Source organism: Rhinolophus hipposideros, assembly GCF_964194185.1.
Source record: "Rhinolophus hipposideros genome assembly, chromosome: 10".
In the NCBI taxonomy this organism is placed as follows: Eukaryota; Metazoa; Chordata; class Mammalia; order Chiroptera; family Rhinolophidae; genus Rhinolophus; species Rhinolophus hipposideros.
Window position 1 is genome coordinate 79,049,993 of NC_138056.1, and position 16,225 is coordinate 79,066,217.

Sequence of the window (16,225 nt, forward strand, 5' to 3'; positions counted from 1 at the left end):
GGTAGTAGGAAACAATTGAAACTTTGTTCAAAGAAGCACTGTGATCCATGTTGTAGTTCAGAAATTAGCCAGGAAGGGTACATAGACTGCATTGGATAGGGGAGAGACTGGTGACAAGGACAATACAAGGTCAGACCATGTATCCAGGAAGGGAGACATTGACGGCCAAAACTAGGATAGTGCCCATGAAACTGGAGAGGAGGGGATGATACAAATGAGCTTGTACAGAAAAAACTGATAGAATATTGGGGTCCAAAGTGATGAGTATGTTGAGCCTAGATGATGGGGATTGTGAGTGCCATTATCAGAAGTTGGGAGTTCTGGAGGCAGAGCTGATTCAGAAGTTAAATAATGAGTTTAGCTAGAGCCTCGTCAGGGCAGCTTGATGCTGGGCTGCCACAAACAGGTGTGAAGCTGAGTTGTGACCACAAGGAGTTAGTGTCCATGCCCCGAGGACGCTGCTTCTTATGGACAGGCTTTTTTCTCTGCCTGTGGTTGTCTGGCATGTTCAGTAGCCTCATGCATAGCTACTACTTCCTCACCCAGAAATTTAGACATAAATTGGAGTACCATAATTCATTTATTTTTAAGATCTAAGTCCCTTGAAAAAATTAAAATGCAGTCTGCTAAAATCTTGTCTGTGAGGGCATCAGGCCCAAAACACAGATTGGGCGCTGTCTGCATATTATATAGGGCAAGTTATTTTTAAAGCTTGTGATTGTTACCGTAACTAGGAAACAGACAGGAAATGAATGATTTTGTGAAAGATATAGATAGTAGCTAGATGGTATATTTGCATTTGTAGGAAGAGCCGTGCCACGCTGGCACTGGCCACCCACACTAGCAGTGCCACCGTGGCCCTTAGCCAGGCCTTAGACATCCGCTGGTCTTACCCGTGGATCATTTTGTTTATGTCAGCAAGAACACTTATCCCTTTTCCCTCCCTAGTACCTCTTTCTTTGGGGCCCATAAATAAATGCACACACACAAAAACCGATCAGACAGAGATACTGTTCCTTTGTTGTTCCCACTGCTCGTATGCATTTGCTACTGTAACACCCATTGTTGCCTTCTGGAAAATGCTTCATAACTGCACGTATTGCTCATTCATTTCTGTTCTCAGTTGGGGGCAGGTATTGTGCATCTCAGAGATCTCACCTTTGAGGCAAAGGCCTCCAAGAAGTCTTCAACTTAAAACTGTTAGTAAAATCCCTTCGGGAGTTTGTGTCGAAGTGGTGGTTTGGGGTTCTTCCAAAAAACGCACCTTTCTGAGCTAGTCATCCAACTCTGAGCAATAACTGAGACCCCCAGGTGATAAAGAGACATATGGAGGACAGCTCACAAATTGTATAGCGTCAGACTTTCTCTTTTGAGGATTTCTTTGGGAATCTTGAATTTTTTACACACACACACACACACACACACACACACACTTCAGTCACTTTTAACATTTTATTAGAGATTGTAATAACTGGATTTTTCAAGTTACCACCTTCGTAGCTAGATAACAGAAGGGAACTGTGAAGCTAAACTGAAAAGGCATGTGTAGCAAGGGTGTTCCATGTCTGTTTGTATGTTTAATAAGTTTCGTTATTATAGTACTACAACATATAAGAGAAGGTCTGAAAAGGCCATACAGCAAACTCTGAATAATGCTAACCTCTAAAGCTTTGTAAAAGGAACAGATTGCACTTTTACTTCTGAATTTGAATTTTCCAATTTATAATTGAAAAAAATCAGAACGACACATGGAAAATTCAGAGAAGAGTAAAGAAAAAATTAATTTATCCATAACCCCACTACCCCAGAGATAAACATATTTTGGCCTATTTCCTGAGAGTGGGTTATAGAAAACTAGACAGGTGAGTGGGTGAGTATACGGGCAGTAAGTAGGTAGACTTTCAAAAATAAAATTATATGTTATTTTGTATCTTGCTTTACGTTACGTAACATCATGAGCGTTTTTCTATATCAGGAAATCTTCTTTGAAAGCATGAACTATTTTTAACAACTGCCTGATACATTGTATTAGATACACACTTACTTGAATATGTACTCTCCTATTTTCGGAAATCAGGTACTTAAAATTTTCTGCATCCTCATATGTGCTCCACGTGAATGTCCTTGTGTATAAATCTTTGACTATACTTCTGATGATTTCCTTCAGAGAAATTTCTAGCAATAGGGTTATACAGTTCTTCCTTTTTCACCTGGTTGTTTTATTTTAAGTTGCCTCAAGATGGTAAAAATGCTTTAGAAGAAAATGTTGTAGTTTTATTTTCATGTTTTGAAATGTTTTATTGTTATAAAGCATTCTCTTTTGTCAAGTAAAAATAATAGATACAATACAGAGGGTGCCAAAAAAATGTATACTACACATTTTAAGAAAGGAAAAAAACCATGTTCAAATTGTAATACTCAATATATACCGATCACAAAAGATGAATACAAGTCATGTGTGTACATTTTTTTGGCTCCCCCAGATACTGAATACCTAAGCTACTGTACTATTTTATTTATATTATTTTAGTTAATCCTCCCAAACAACTTTACTTCCATTTTACAAGTGAAAAACAATGGAACTTTATAGAAGTTAAGCAACTTGCTAATAGGTGATAGAGCTGAGGTTTGAGCCTACAGCACCTACTCAATATATGCCAAACTTGCTAGGCCCCTAGGGTACAAATTAAATAAGGCACATTCCCAGCCTCCAAACTCAACTGGGTAGTATTGTGTATTGGTCTACTAGGCTGCCACAACAAAATACCACAGGCTGGTTGACTTCGACAACAGAAATGTGTTTTCTCACAACTTTAGAAGTCCAAGATCAAGGTTCTGGCCAATTTGATTTCTGGTGTGGGCTCTCTTCCTGGCTTGGAGAGGGCAGCCTTCTCACTATGGCCTTCCATGGCCTCTCTGTGCTTTCGTGGAGAGAACGCTTTCTTGTGTCTCTTCTTATAAGGACACTAGTCCTACCAGGTCAGGGCCTCACCGTCACGACCTCATTTAACTACACTTCCATAGAAGCCCCATTCTCAAATACTGCCACACTCAAGGGGTGGGGAGACACAGACCTCAGTGCATAAATCTACCAGTCTCCTTCCTACAGAGCCTACAGAGTCTTTGTGGTAGGCGCGGGGACGTGATATCGCTTCGTGGCAGAGTCTCTCAGAGTTTGACTACTGCATGTATGTGAGGTCTCTTACTAGAAGTGAAGTGAGATTGAACTTGAAGGAAAGACAAAAACAATGTACTGGCAAATGTACATATCACCTATGTTGTATTCTGAATTCCTGTAATTTACAGTTAGCCTAGATTATTTCTTAGAGCAAACGATCTTACTCCTAACAGCCTAGTTAGATCAGCCCAATGTTTTGGTCACAAAATCCTGTAACTGAATTTCGCCTATTGTCATATCAAGTCCCTGGGTAGTAAATTGACAGGCAAAGGTAGCATGATTATCACCTGTTTCAGGAAATGAACTTATGGCTGAAGGTGTTCATACTTATGAGCGGGCCCCGCTGTGCTTTCCGATTTAATCATCAAACATCATCTGAAGAACAGTCATTGTTTTCTACCTGTCCCAGGATGAAATTGAATTCAGCAAACATTTTTAAATAAAAGACACAATTCCTCTTATAGTTTAGATGAGGAGATAAATTTATAAGCTGACAATTTGAGGGGGGAAAATTATAAATTTAGAGGGACTGAAAGGTTTTTTGAGTACTCAGAAAAAGGTAACTTTTCTCTATTAAGGATAAAAGGGCTTTGTAAGACTGTATTACAAGAAATATCTGGTAAAGGCTGATAAATATCTGCTATTTGACAGAGGCTGTAAGTGTAAAGATAGACAATTACTTAATAACAGTCTTTTTTCTGTTGCTTTATTCATTTCTAAATCATCCTTGGCAGTCTTAGAAAATTGTATTAGTAGACAGTTAAGGAACCTCGAGGTATGAATATAAGTTCCCAAGCAGCCAGCCATTCTTTCTTACAAGAAAACTGTTAAGTGTAATAAAAAAAGAAAAACTTATCTGGGGAAGGGCTGAGGGGAAGATAAGAGTCACTGGCCAGACTTCAGAGTTTTTGTTTTCTGGTGCCGTGGGGAAGATTGGTCTTAGTCTGGGAAGGAAGCATTTACCACTCTTCCTTTTAAATGACCACCCCTCACTTTAAAATGCATAACCCTGTAATGCATTAGCCACCACATTATCCAAGTAATGGCTACAGCCCCAGAACAGATTTCATGGAATCGCCGTCCCCTCCCCCAAGCAAACAAAGATCTGAGTCACCCAAGTCTCCCTCTCCAAATAAAGGGCCTTGCAGCGCCTTCAGATTGGTTGCCATAAGAGGAAAGTTTCCTGTGTCTGGCACAGGGATGTCCCACGTCACCTCTCACACACATGAGCTTCTCCTGCTTCCAAAAGAAACAATAGCTCTACCCAGTGTATCCAGGTGAAAGTGCTGCTTAGAACTCAGCGTCTTATGACTGGCCGGCCCTCAGCAGCTGTTCACAGGAGAAAACAGATTGACTGCCACAGGGGAATAGTTAAGGTAATGAGGTAAATAATTGCCTCCTCCTTGGGGCTTTTACCCTCCAGAAGAACTCGAAACCACAGCTCCCTTTTGTCTGCTCTTTCTGCTGCCATTAGGTGGTTTGTGTGGCAGCTGCCTGGGAGGGCAGAGATCTCACTCAGGAGCTGTGCTGAGCTCATCCCTGCCGGGTAGGAACTATAGACAGTGTGTATGTGTCGCTGCAGGACAGGAGCCAGTGCACTGGCGCTTGTTAACCTGCTGGAATCCGGGGCCTGTGAGCATTTGTTATTCTATAAGGGAAGGCTTTGGCTGCTTGCCATTCGGATTTTTTTCAATCCTTTTTGTGGTATCAGTCCATCTTTATTCTTTATTCCATTCTTCAGGCACACAGAACCAATTAAACACTGAGTCAAATGGGCAGGTACTTAAATTATAAATATAAAAGTATGTCTAGAACCTTACAGTGTGTTTAGTGGTAGAAAATGAAATGAATGCTGGTGACTACTCTTTTTTCTTAGCTATGAGCCTTGCAGGGTTTTTGTTTTTGTTTTTATCTCCCCCTCTTCATTTCTCTTATTTAAAAAAATAACTGGTAGGCCTCAACCTAATATACCCCTGTTCATCTGGAAACCACTAAAAAAAATTGTTTATTGTAATAATGGTGACTCAGAGAAACCTGGGAGGCAGTGCCAATTCGGGTCTCAATGGGCTTCTGTCTCCAAGTGCTGCAGTTGACTTGCCTTAACTTCTGATCTATATGTTGTCATCATTAGTAAGAAACATGTACATTTTTAACATTTTACTTAACTTCTGATTTGCCTCAAGTATTGACATTTTTTTCCGTGTGGATTTTTCTAATGTCTCAGCAGAGCAGCAATTGATAGTTCCCTCTCACCCTGACGTTTAGGTAAATGGCTGCCTGCTGGACCCTGTGCCTCCTGTGCTGGCGAGGAAGGGGTGCCAGTCACTGCCCAGCAACATGATGGAGACCTCCATTGATGAGGGGCTGGAGACAGAGGGAGAGGCTGAGGAAGACCCCAGCCAGGCCTTTGACGCGTTCCAGGCCACACGCAGTGGGCAGAGACGGCACACTCTGTCAGAAGTGACCAATCAGCTGGTCATGATGCCTGGTTCAGGTATGACATCCGGTAAGCTCCAGGTTAAGTGTTCACAGCATCAGCTCGTACTCCAGTCTCCATGAGGAATGATGGTACCGACCAGTTCCTGGAATGGAGTCTTTTTCCTTTATGGAACACAGTCGGCCGGCTGGAGGGTTAGGCCTGCTCAGAAGCTGCACAGATGGAAAGGAAATGTCTCCGAGTCGTCTCCTCTAACTCCCAGAATTCATCTAGGTCCTGTGTGATTCCTCAAGGGCCCTGGCTCTTTCGGAGGGGCAAAGATCTGAGGAGTACAGGTTCTAGAGTGTTCCCCACTAAATACAAAGCTGATTAGATTGACAAGTTAAAAGGTTCAGAAAAGATGTTTTTGTTGGAGATTAAGGACATTGTAGCTGTGAGAACTCAAGCTGGCTACGCTTTGTGTCTCATGTTCAAAGAAGATGCTCTTTGCTGTTGGTCATAATTGTTTTGTTTTCTCTTAAAGGGAAAATTTTCTCCGTGAGTGACAACCCCTCCCTTGACAGTGTGGACTCTGAGTATGACATGGGGTCTGTTCAAAGGGACCTGAACTTTTTGGAGGACAACCCTTCCCTTAAGGACATCATGTTAGCCAACCAGCCCTCAACACGCATGACATCTCCTTTCATAAGCCTGAGACCTGCCAACCCAGCCATGCAGGCTCTGAGCTCCCAGAAACGAGAGGCCCACAACAGGTCACCAGTGAGCTTCAGAGAGGGCCGCAGGGCATCGGATACCTCCCTCACCCAAGGTGACCGACTGCTTTCCCTTCAGGCTTTAGCACTCTTACCTGGTAGGACCTGACGGGGGTTGTTGCCATGCTGGTGTCCTACCTGTGGTCACTGAAAGGCCTTGTGTTTTGTTTAAACTGTTGGTCATTGTCCTTTCTTCCAGGAATTGTAGCATTTAGACAGCATCTTCAGAATTTGGCTAGAACCAAAGGAATCCTAGAGTTGAACAAAGTGCAGTTGCTGTATGAACAGATAGGCCCAGAGGCAGACTCCACCTTGGCGTCAGCTACTCCTCAGCTCCAAGACCTTGCTAGCAGTTGCCCTCAGGTGAGTGCTCTGGGCCCTTCCCACGGTGGCTTTGTGAGTATGAGGCGTGAGTTTGTCCTGAAGACGCGTCATTTCATTTAGAGGATTTACTCCAGTCATGGAGCAAATAGTTTCTTTTGGAAAGCTTTCCTTATTGCTGCCACCTGTCGCTGACAGGTGACACCTGTCCACACAGGCCCCAGTTGATCAGTACCACCTGGAGGCCTGGACACTGTGTCAAGCTGAGTTTGGTTCACTGGGTGGATTTTATATGAATTGCCTCTTATAGTCTCCTTTGAACTCCTGTCCCCCTGTGCACGCACACAAAAATTAAGAATAATAAACTTTACCCAAATGAGAAGCTTGTTACCACTACTTTTGATGTGCTATCACTTCATTAAATATTATAAGTGGATTATTTATATTAAAGAGACAAAAAATATTGCTGTTTATGCAATAAATTTTATTTTGAGCCCCTATTTGTAGAACATCAAGGATGTTACAGCATTTGAGGCCTGCATGAAGGCAGTGGCCCCGGGTGACCAAAAGAGCCTCTGCTCCAGTACTGACTCGGTACTCACTTACTACAGGTCCTCCATGTGTGGGCTCTCTGCAGAGTGATTAACCCCCAGCCTCCTCGTGATGTAGAAAGCTCTGCGCGGTACGCTGCCAGAGCGGGGATTCCTCTTGGACATTTGCCAAGGTGCTTAAACTCAGAACTGAAACTTTCTCCCACATGGAGAATTGAAAATGTTTCACCCTCTTGCTCTCAGGAGGAAGTTTCTCAGCAGCAGAAGAGCCCTGCCCTCCCCAGCGGTGCGCGCCCGCAGCTGCCCCAGCGGCAAAGCCTGGAAGCGCAGTTCCTGCAGCACAGACTCCAGGTGGGACCCTCCCCGCCGCTGCTCCGGCTCTCTGCGCTTGTCCAGAATCAGCCTTTCTGTGCAGCAGAAGCCTGCTTTGCTTGGTTTGGGCTTCTTGGGCTTTCATTTTTAGGGTGGCTGCCTGATTCCTTATAGGCAGGTAGATTTGACTCTGCACTTTTAGTTTCTAGAAATATGTGCAGACTTAATGTTATGTTCTGTGTTAGAAGAGGATTTTTCCTCAGGCCCCAGGAAAGGGTAACACCACTGAATGGTAGGAAAAGGAAATATCAGCTGTCTGCATTGGTGCCTGAAAATCTTTTTGAAAATGGTATTACAGAGAAGCAGGTGCTGCAGCCTTTGTTACCAAGATTTAACCCCACCTTTCTCATGGTTTTTAATTTCCATGAACGTCACAGTGCCAGGGGACTTTTAGAAATGGGAAACTGAAGTGGGTTAGAGCTGAGACAGCCCAGGCCTGCTATGCTGCTGGTCCCCAGGGCTCTACAAGGATCTGTCCCTTCACCTGGATTCTGGAGGCCACACTTGGCTTCATCTTCCAGGCAGAGGTACAATGTGATGGCTGCATCCTAGATGACAACACATTTCATGCTTATGTTGTTTTTCTGCCCTTCCAGAAGCCCAGCCTTCTGTCAAAAGCCCAAAACACCTGTCAGCTGTATTGTAAAGAACCACCACGGAGCCTTGAACAGCAGCTGCAGGAACACAGGTGAGAAAAGGTCTTTAGCCGAAGAAGTCACTTTCTTTTGTGGGAAACTTAAGAATGCTGGGTGATGTCCTTTCGCTCCAGAGGTTTGCCTCTGTTAGGAAAGTACATTTTTGATGCATGAGCCAGTCTTCAAGACGTGATCACTATTGAGGCTATTCCAGAGTCTGTGGAATATGGTTCTGTTGGGGAGTAGCAGCCCTAAATTTGCTTTGCTTACCTTTTCTTCTCACATATGCCCTCCGAGTTGTGAATAGACCTAAGCTTTCAGAATCCGTGACCTAATGCAGTTACAGTGGGTTATACTGCAGGAAAGGGCCTCCGTCTTCCCTGCACTCATTCGTGCCCCTGCCTCACAAGAAGCACCCTGACCAAGGTAGAATTACCTAGTTCATTAACCTACAGGCACCCATACAGTCCAAGGTGTTACCCCCTTCAAAACTCACTGGATAGGAAATCAGCCTCTCACTTCATGGGGAGAAACACTTAAGAAAATGAGTTAGTGTTCACTTTAGCACTGAGGAATCAGTCAGAACTGGGGAACGAAAAATAAGATTAGGTTTAAGAAAGCAGACGAGATTTGTACCTACCCCCACTTTGTTTTTCTGCCATGGAAAGAGAAGAGGACTGAAGCTAGTGCATGATACTGAATTTACATTAAAATTGCCATCAAAGATTTATAATTCTTTTGGTTTTGCCAATTTAGACTCCAACAGAAGCGGCTCTTCCTCCAGAAACAGTCTCAGCTGCAGGCCTATTTCAATCAGATGCAGATAGCAGAGAGCTCGTACTCACAGCCGAACCAGCAGCTGTCCCTTCCCCACCAGGAGACACCACCGCCATCCCAGCAGCCAGCGCCATTCAGCCTGACCCAGCCCCTGAGCCCCGTCCTGGAGCCTGCTTCTGAGCAAATGCAGTACAGCCCCTTCGTCAGCCAGTACCAGGACATGCAGCTGCAGCCCCTGTCCTCCTCACCAGGCCCCCAGGCACACTTGCAGCAGCCGCCCCCACCCCCACCCCCTACGCCGCCGCCACAACCATCAGGAGCCGCCCCGGCGCCCTTGCAGTTCTCCTATCAGACTTGTGAGCTGCCGGGCACTGCCTCTCCTGAGCCAGACTACCCCGCTCCCTGTCAGTACCCTCTGGACGGAGCCCCGCAGAGTGGCATAGCTGCGCCAGACTGTCCCAGGAGCTCAGCACTGCAGGAGGCCCCCTCCAACTACGACCCTCTAGCCCTCTCTGAGTTCCCTGGACTCTTTGATTGTGAAATGCTGGAGGCTGTGGACCCCCAGCACAGTGGCTATGTCCTGGTGAATTAATCGGCACAGGAAGTGAGGCAGGTCAAGTGAAGGAAGAGTGTGTGTTTTTATTTTTATTCCAGCCTTTTACATTTAAAGTCTAGTTTCCTGCCACCCCCACCCCCCCCCAAGGGGGAAATATCAAGTTGCCCAACTGGAATCAGAGGTCCTAGCCGGGTGGATATCGCTTCTTCCTGGCTCTGTCCTGCCAGTTTTCTGTGGCAAGTGCTGGAACATAGTTGTAGGCTGAAGTTCATGCCCTTAGGTCAAGTGAGGCAAGCTCTCATGGGAGACACCAAAAAATGTTTTTATAAAAAGACATCCTGACCTAGGTTTTATGCAGAACCATACCAATTCATTATTGAGAGAACCCTTGGTGAAAACAGGAAAAATGCGCGCCATTATATGTGGGGGAAAGAAAAAGGCAATATTTTTCACTGAAGCCAAGCCACAGCATGTTGCTTAAAGGCAAATCAAGAATGCATAATGAAATTTGATGCACAGGAAATAAAGGAAAGTTGTACTTTCTTGTTGAAGCATAAGTTCTAAGCTGCTCATGAAGTTGTTTCCAAGAGCATCACCAAGCAGTGGAGCGTGAGCTTTGTTTCAGGGGCCTCTAAGTAACAGCTGGTACTGACCCCTGAGACTGGCAGTCGTCTCCATCTGGGAGTAGGCAACACACCTCTTCAGAAGGTGCCCTGGATTACCTGGGTTATAGAGTCAGAGTGTATTCAGGACCCCAAAGATGTTGCCTGGAGAACTGACAGGAGATGCGCCGGAGTGGAGACTGGGGGGCGAGAACCTCGAGAAACCATCCAGAGCAGCAGCCCCGGGGCCAGGGAACGGCGGGCTCTTCCCAGTCTGTTGCGGACACTTCTGGTTCCGGGCGGTCGGTCTTTGGAGGACCTAGCGTCTCTTTTAAAATGTAGTAACTGCTTTGACCTTACACTATATGTTGCTAGTAGTTCATTGAGCTTTGTATATTTGGACAGTTTCATATAGGGCTTAGAAATTTTAAGAACAAGCAGAATGAACTTTTATCTCCCATGTGAAGTGGTAGTGCTGTGCCTTTTCCCCGCCCCCCAGATCATGCTTTACTTATTTCTTTTCTGTAGAAACCAACAGTTTTTCCTTTATGTCAATGCTAAATCCAAAGTCACTTCAGAGTTTGTTTTCCACCATGTGGGAATCGCATTCTTAATTTCCGTAAAGTTTTGACTTGTAATGAAATGTTCAAGTATTACAGCAATATTCAAAAACCACAGATGTGTTAACCATCTAAGCAGATCAATCTGTCAAATACATTATATTACTAGTAAAACTTAACGCTTATAATTCATTCATCAAAATAAGTAAAAAGTAGACTCTACAGCTAGTTAACTGTGTACCTAGAAGTAATGAGTCGTCTGTCCTTTGGACAGTAACATCCAAATGTTACAAATTCAGTATTATTTACAAAGATTATCATTTCTGTCGTTTAGAATGGCTTGTCCTATCAGCAGGTGAATGAATGCATTAAGCACAAAGCATCTTCCTTAAAGCACAAAGAGAAATACTACATTGATGCTGCACTAGAAACACCTTTAAGTTGCCTTTCCTCCTTGTAGTAAGTGTCGAGGCAGCGAGGAGAAGCGTAGAAGGTCTGAGGAGCTGTGCCCTGCACCCCCAGCCCAGCCCCTAGCAGCGCTGCTGGCATGTTACCGGTTCCACTTGGTGCGGACCCTTCGCAGGGCGCTGTGCGTGGGGCTGGACTCTGAGTGGCGCGGAGGACTGTTGTTTTTGTGAGTTAGTAACACACAATGAAAATCCAGGAAGAGTGAATTATGTTCCTTCTATGGATTGTTTATTCCTCCTCGTGCTTAAGATTGATGATTTCGTGAAATAGATAACATCATTTCATTTAACAGATCCTTTCATTAAGATCTCTGATCCGTTTTAAGTCTTTGCAAAACATAGGGCTTGATGTCTTTAGACTAAAGGATATTTTCCCAAAATAAACTATTAAAGTGCTGTAATATTTATGAAATTAACATGCCTTCCAGATTGAAAATGGAGGCCGCTCATTTCAGAGTCACAGGAATGGCACAGTTACAGATGGGCATAAACACCTGCCCCCAGCAAGGCCATGAGCCGCTCAGCCGGGGAAACCTAGGAGCGATGGCAAGACACTTAGGTCGACAGATGAGGGAGAGCAGAGAGACTGCTGAAGTGCAAGGACCCCAAGGCAGACGCAGGGAGGCACCCGGCGGTGACAGGTCTGTTAGGAAACCACAGGCCAGTGGCACAGCACTCCCCTGGCCAGCAGCACGACCTGTCTTGTTCACCTGTGTTGTAAGCTATTTGCTTTTCTCATTTATTTCAAACAAATCAATTCCATAGCCGTCTGTATTTACTGAAAGGTAAGCTGGTGAGAGGAGACTGGGTCTGTTGGTCAGTCAGGTGTTTTCCCAGCGCTGTCTGATCACCTCCATTGCTCTGTCCCCTAACTAGTGACCTATGTAAGCTTCCAAGCAGTTTTCTCTTTACAGACATTAACACTAAGAAGGCTTAATACCACTCTTTTGATGAGAGGCTACTTTGAAATAATGACTTTCCAGTCTGTTTCACATTAGCAGTGTGTACACTACTGTATAATAATCATTAGCTTTATTATCATGTAAACCAGGCTCCTCTGAAGAGACTTTGGTGAGATGAACGTGAGGTAAAAATTTCACTTGACAAAAAGTGCAATATGTGTGGTACTTTATTTTTTGTTTATGTTCTTTTTTTTAATCCTGGGGAATTAGTCTCTACTTTGGGAAAAATGCACTAGTTCTGCAATTTCCAGTTGGGCAAACGTGTCTCTAGTATTTACATGCAACTGATACGCTGGTCCCTGTAAGGGAAAGAGAGCACGTTAACACAACATAAAGAGGGTGGAAGTTCCATTTTAAAACTACTGGTGAGCTGCACTGCATCGGTCGCCGCCCCCTCGCCACCTCTGCCCCTCCCAGGCCTGCGTTGCCCTCTTGCTACCTTGGGAACAGAGAAAGGGGCAGAAGGGTCTCTGCACCAGCCACCCTCTACTGTCACATAATGGGAAACATCTGGGGCCCATGGAGGAGAACTAGGAAATGGGGCTGAAGGACTCTGTTCTGATACGAAGAAGTCGGAGTCCCTTCCCTCCTCAGAAATGAAGAACCCCCTAGTGTTTAAGCTGTGTCCTGAGTCGGTCCGGTGGGACTGGCAGGAACCTGGGATCAGGAAGTCAGCCATCACTTCAGAGGTCCCAGAGTAATGGGGGGCCCTGTGCTCTTAGGGAGGGAGGACCAGCTGGTGGGGGAGTTCCGCCCGCCAGCCGACGGGAGGCCGAGAGGCCGCTGCAGAAGGGACTCCTCATGGCACTGGTCTCTCCCATCTGCCCCCACACTGTCATCAGTGCCTAAAGGGGGGAACTCCTAGAGAAAAGAATTCCACATAATTGCTCAAGTTGGGAGGAAGGGTGTATTCTCAGCCACAATGGTGGCCAACCAGAAAGTAAAGAACAGTGAAAAGCGGCAGCATCCATCATAGCTGCTCAAAGATCTAGGTACACAGCAACTAGAGCAGCCTCTGGTCACGTGCAGCCAGTTCAGACATGTGGACATAATGAAATGAGTGGTTTTATCTGCGGGTAGAGACCTGATCTCTAGTCAAGACCCAGGTTCTTAAATATTGGGTTCTATGTTGGGGTCAGAATTCTCAGTTCAGTTACATTTAAAACCCTGTATCAACAGTTACACTCAAGTTCCCTATTGCTTTAAAGAAAATTCACACTCCAGATAACTTCACATTCCTCCTCTAGAGACAGTGCACAGTACCATTTGACAACATTGGTCCCAGTGACCGTTGGTGGAATCCCTGTGCTGTGCAGGGCTGACCTTGGCTGCGCCTGCGCCCCTAAGCCGGGCTGCCTCTCCTGCCTCCTTGGAAGCCACCCGAGCCGGTCGGTCTCTTTGTGCCTAGGCATCGAAGGTAAAAACTGGAGAACAGGTAGTAAGTTGGAGTCACTGTATAGGCAGGGATCTTTGATCATGTTGTTGCTTCTGGAAATTTTTACAGAGCTTATCTTCAGAGTCATGTGTGGAAGACGAGCAGTATTATCTGCCTCTGTTTCTAAACTGGACCCCCCAAAATGTTTTCAATCCGTATGTCCCTTCTGACAGGTCCAGTGGGACTGTCCTTCCCGGCCTGTGGTCCCAGGGAGGTGACTGATCACAGGACTCCTCCTGCATCTGCCTGTGGCCTCTGGAAGGCAGCGGAAGGAGCTAGGGCAGACCTTCCATGGGCCGTTAGCCCAGAGTCTCTGGTCTCACCGTGCCCCTTCCATACTTGTTTTATCATTTTTCCCCATTATGGTAGCCTGGCTGATCCTGGATGATTGACAGCCACTCTAGTTGCATCACATCTTATGTCCACATCTCGTGTGGGTAAATTTTGACACATTTGGCAGAACTGGGCACATAAAACCACATAGATTGAGAAACAGCAGCAGCACTGCGTATAGACTTAGCCGGTGATCCTTATGATGGTTCCTACCCACATACTCAGCTTGCCCATCCAAAGGAGCAACCGCTTATATTTGTACATTCATTTGCCAAGCACTTTCACAATCTCTTCTAATCCTCACAGCAGTTCTCTGAAATTAGTTGAGCAGATACAGTTCTCATTTTTTTACAGCTGAGGAAACCAAAGCTCTCAGAAGCTTGTGTGATTTGTCTGAGGACACAGCTTGTGGGGGAGGAGCCAGAACAAGCTCTTGTCTTCTGGCTTCTCACTCCGCTCTTTGCCCTGGTCAGTAGCAGCTGACTCTTTTCACGAACAAACAGCTTTGTTAAGCACCAGGCGAGGGTGACATTATCCCCTCAACCTTATTCTCCACTTGACAGCAGTCTGGCTTTGAGGGAGAGGTGCCCTCCAGGTGACAAGTACAGGTATCCAGGTGGCCCTCCTGATCAAGGCTGAGGGAGACAGGCCCCACACACGCTGCCATCCTTCCAGGGGCCCATTAACGAAACAAGTGTAGGTTCACGTTAAAGATGTCTAGTTTTTCCAAGTCATATACGTAATATAGTCGTTTCCTACCGAAGTCTATGATTGCCAAGGGGCCAGACTGCACTGCTCAGCCCACCACTGCAAGCCAACAGACGCGATCCCAAGAGATGGGGCTACTCACAGAAGAAGCCGAGCTCAGCCTGGTCCTGAGGATGGGCATAAAGTTTTACATTTACGGCCCATCAAGTAAAAGTGCTGATTAGACACTTTTAGGGTTAAAAATAATAATATACTTTGATTGAATACTGTGTCTTTTCAGAGGCAGAGTGGGTAGTTACGCAGGGAGCTTTAAAAATAGAAGTAAAGAATAGCATCCTGGAAAAATAGGGCCCCAGGTTGGCATGATGTTACATTAGTAAACACAGATAACGGGTTTGCCGCTGACTGTGATGCCTATCTGTTCAAATTTGCTCAATCAAGGAAATTTCAAGGGGTAATACCTTCCCACTACTGACAGTAAAAGAATCTCTCCACCAAAATCTCTGGAAAGAAGCAGAGAGAAAAGGAGGTTGCCTTCCCTTTCGGGACTGCAATTTAAGAAATAAAAGTGATGCGGAGATATTTGCACTTTGTAGGAAGGACAAGATTCCTTGCTTATTTCTAAAGGGAGAAGGGTGGTCTCTGCCGGATCTTTGGTCCATGAAGAGTTACTTTAGATAAAGTTAATCTAATTGTAGTTATTCTTTCTGTGTGCTTCTCTTTTTTTTTAATTCCTAAGGGAAAAAAAGGTGAGTCAATAGTTTCGGTATTTTGAGTGCAAATCATAATAGCTTCAATGTGAAAAATCAAAATGTAAGCTGTCACTCAATGTTAGAAAATTGCCTAAAATGCAGTTTAATAAATGATCTTTGTATCAAACGCAATTTAAATGGGGTAATTTTCTGCAAGGAAAATACACTGCTTTTATGTTTCCATCCCTCTTGAATTAAAATAAAAACAACTTGTTTTCTAAGAGCCTGGGTGATACGAATGTCAAGCGAATGACATGGGCCTTCACCTCATCAGGCCCTGGGTGGAATTTTTTAAAGTATGGAAGGTGGCTGTGTTCCCTGAGCTCTGGTGCTCATTTCAGGCTGCAGAGGAGGACAGTGGATAATATGTTCTCATTGACGTCAGCAGGGTAAGTAATACCTTGCTCTGAAATTGCCCGGGTACACGTTAGCTGCTGCAGAACGCTGCCGGAAGCGCTGCTAACCGCAGTCTGCACACGGACCAGGTCCGGCTGGGCGCTGCCTGGTGCCCGTGGCTTCTCAGGGCGGTAGTCAGGCAAGGGCCTGCAGCAGGAGGAGGGAGTCAGACATGTTGGGCTCCCCAAGGACGCAAGCTACAGGACATGGGCTGGGAACCGGGGGCCAGCAAGATACCTCTGCTTGCTCATGACAGCACGTCTTCAAAGGGGCCTGCCAAAGGCCTCGAGGCGCACATGCATCTGTGGAGCCCCACTCCGAGAGGCACCCGCTCACCGCCCGCAGGTGCTGGGACATCCCGTTTGCCGAGGCTTTCGACGCTGCTCTCATACGTTCGGGACTTGTTTTAGTGCCAGAGCCTGAGTGAAAGG

At 45.5% G+C, this 16,225-nt stretch overlaps 2 protein-coding genes across 10 annotated transcripts in view; one reads left to right on the forward strand and one right to left on the reverse strand.

Annotated features, from left to right (window-relative positions):
• Window positions 1–15,530, forward strand: part of SIK2 (salt inducible kinase 2) — a 120,761-nt gene extending 105,231 nt beyond the window's left edge. The window contains exons 10-15 of one of the 3 annotated variants that reach the window (XM_081062450.1): window positions 5,444–5,672; window positions 6,139–6,423; window positions 6,567–6,730; window positions 7,483–7,590; window positions 8,208–8,299; window positions 9,003–15,530. In XM_081062450.1, coding sequence (XP_080918576.1) covers window positions 5,444–5,672; window positions 6,139–6,423; window positions 6,567–6,730; window positions 7,483–7,590; window positions 8,208–8,299; window positions 9,003–9,615 — 1,491 coding nt within the window. In that variant the 3' untranslated portion in view covers window positions 9,616–15,530. Of the gene's footprint in view, window positions 1–5,443; window positions 5,685–6,138; window positions 6,424–6,566; window positions 6,731–7,482; window positions 7,591–8,207; window positions 8,300–9,002 lie in introns of all 3 variants that reach the window. The other 2 variants (XM_081062448.1, XM_081062449.1) reach the window with 2 other exon arrangements.
• PPP2R1B (protein phosphatase 2 scaffold subunit Abeta) overlaps window positions 12,308–16,225 on the reverse strand; it is a gene marked incomplete at its 3' end in the record, with an annotated part of 36,989 nt that continues 33,071 nt past the window's right edge. For 3 of the 7 annotated variants that reach the window (XM_081062457.1, XM_081062459.1, XM_081062462.1), the window contains one exon: window positions 12,321–12,469. In XM_081062457.1, coding sequence (XP_080918583.1) covers window positions 12,377–12,469 — 93 coding nt within the window. Of the gene's footprint in view, window positions 12,470–13,059; window positions 15,381–16,225 lie in introns of those variants that run through there. The other 4 variants (XM_081062456.1, XR_013994165.1, XM_081062458.1 and 1 more) reach the window with 4 other exon arrangements.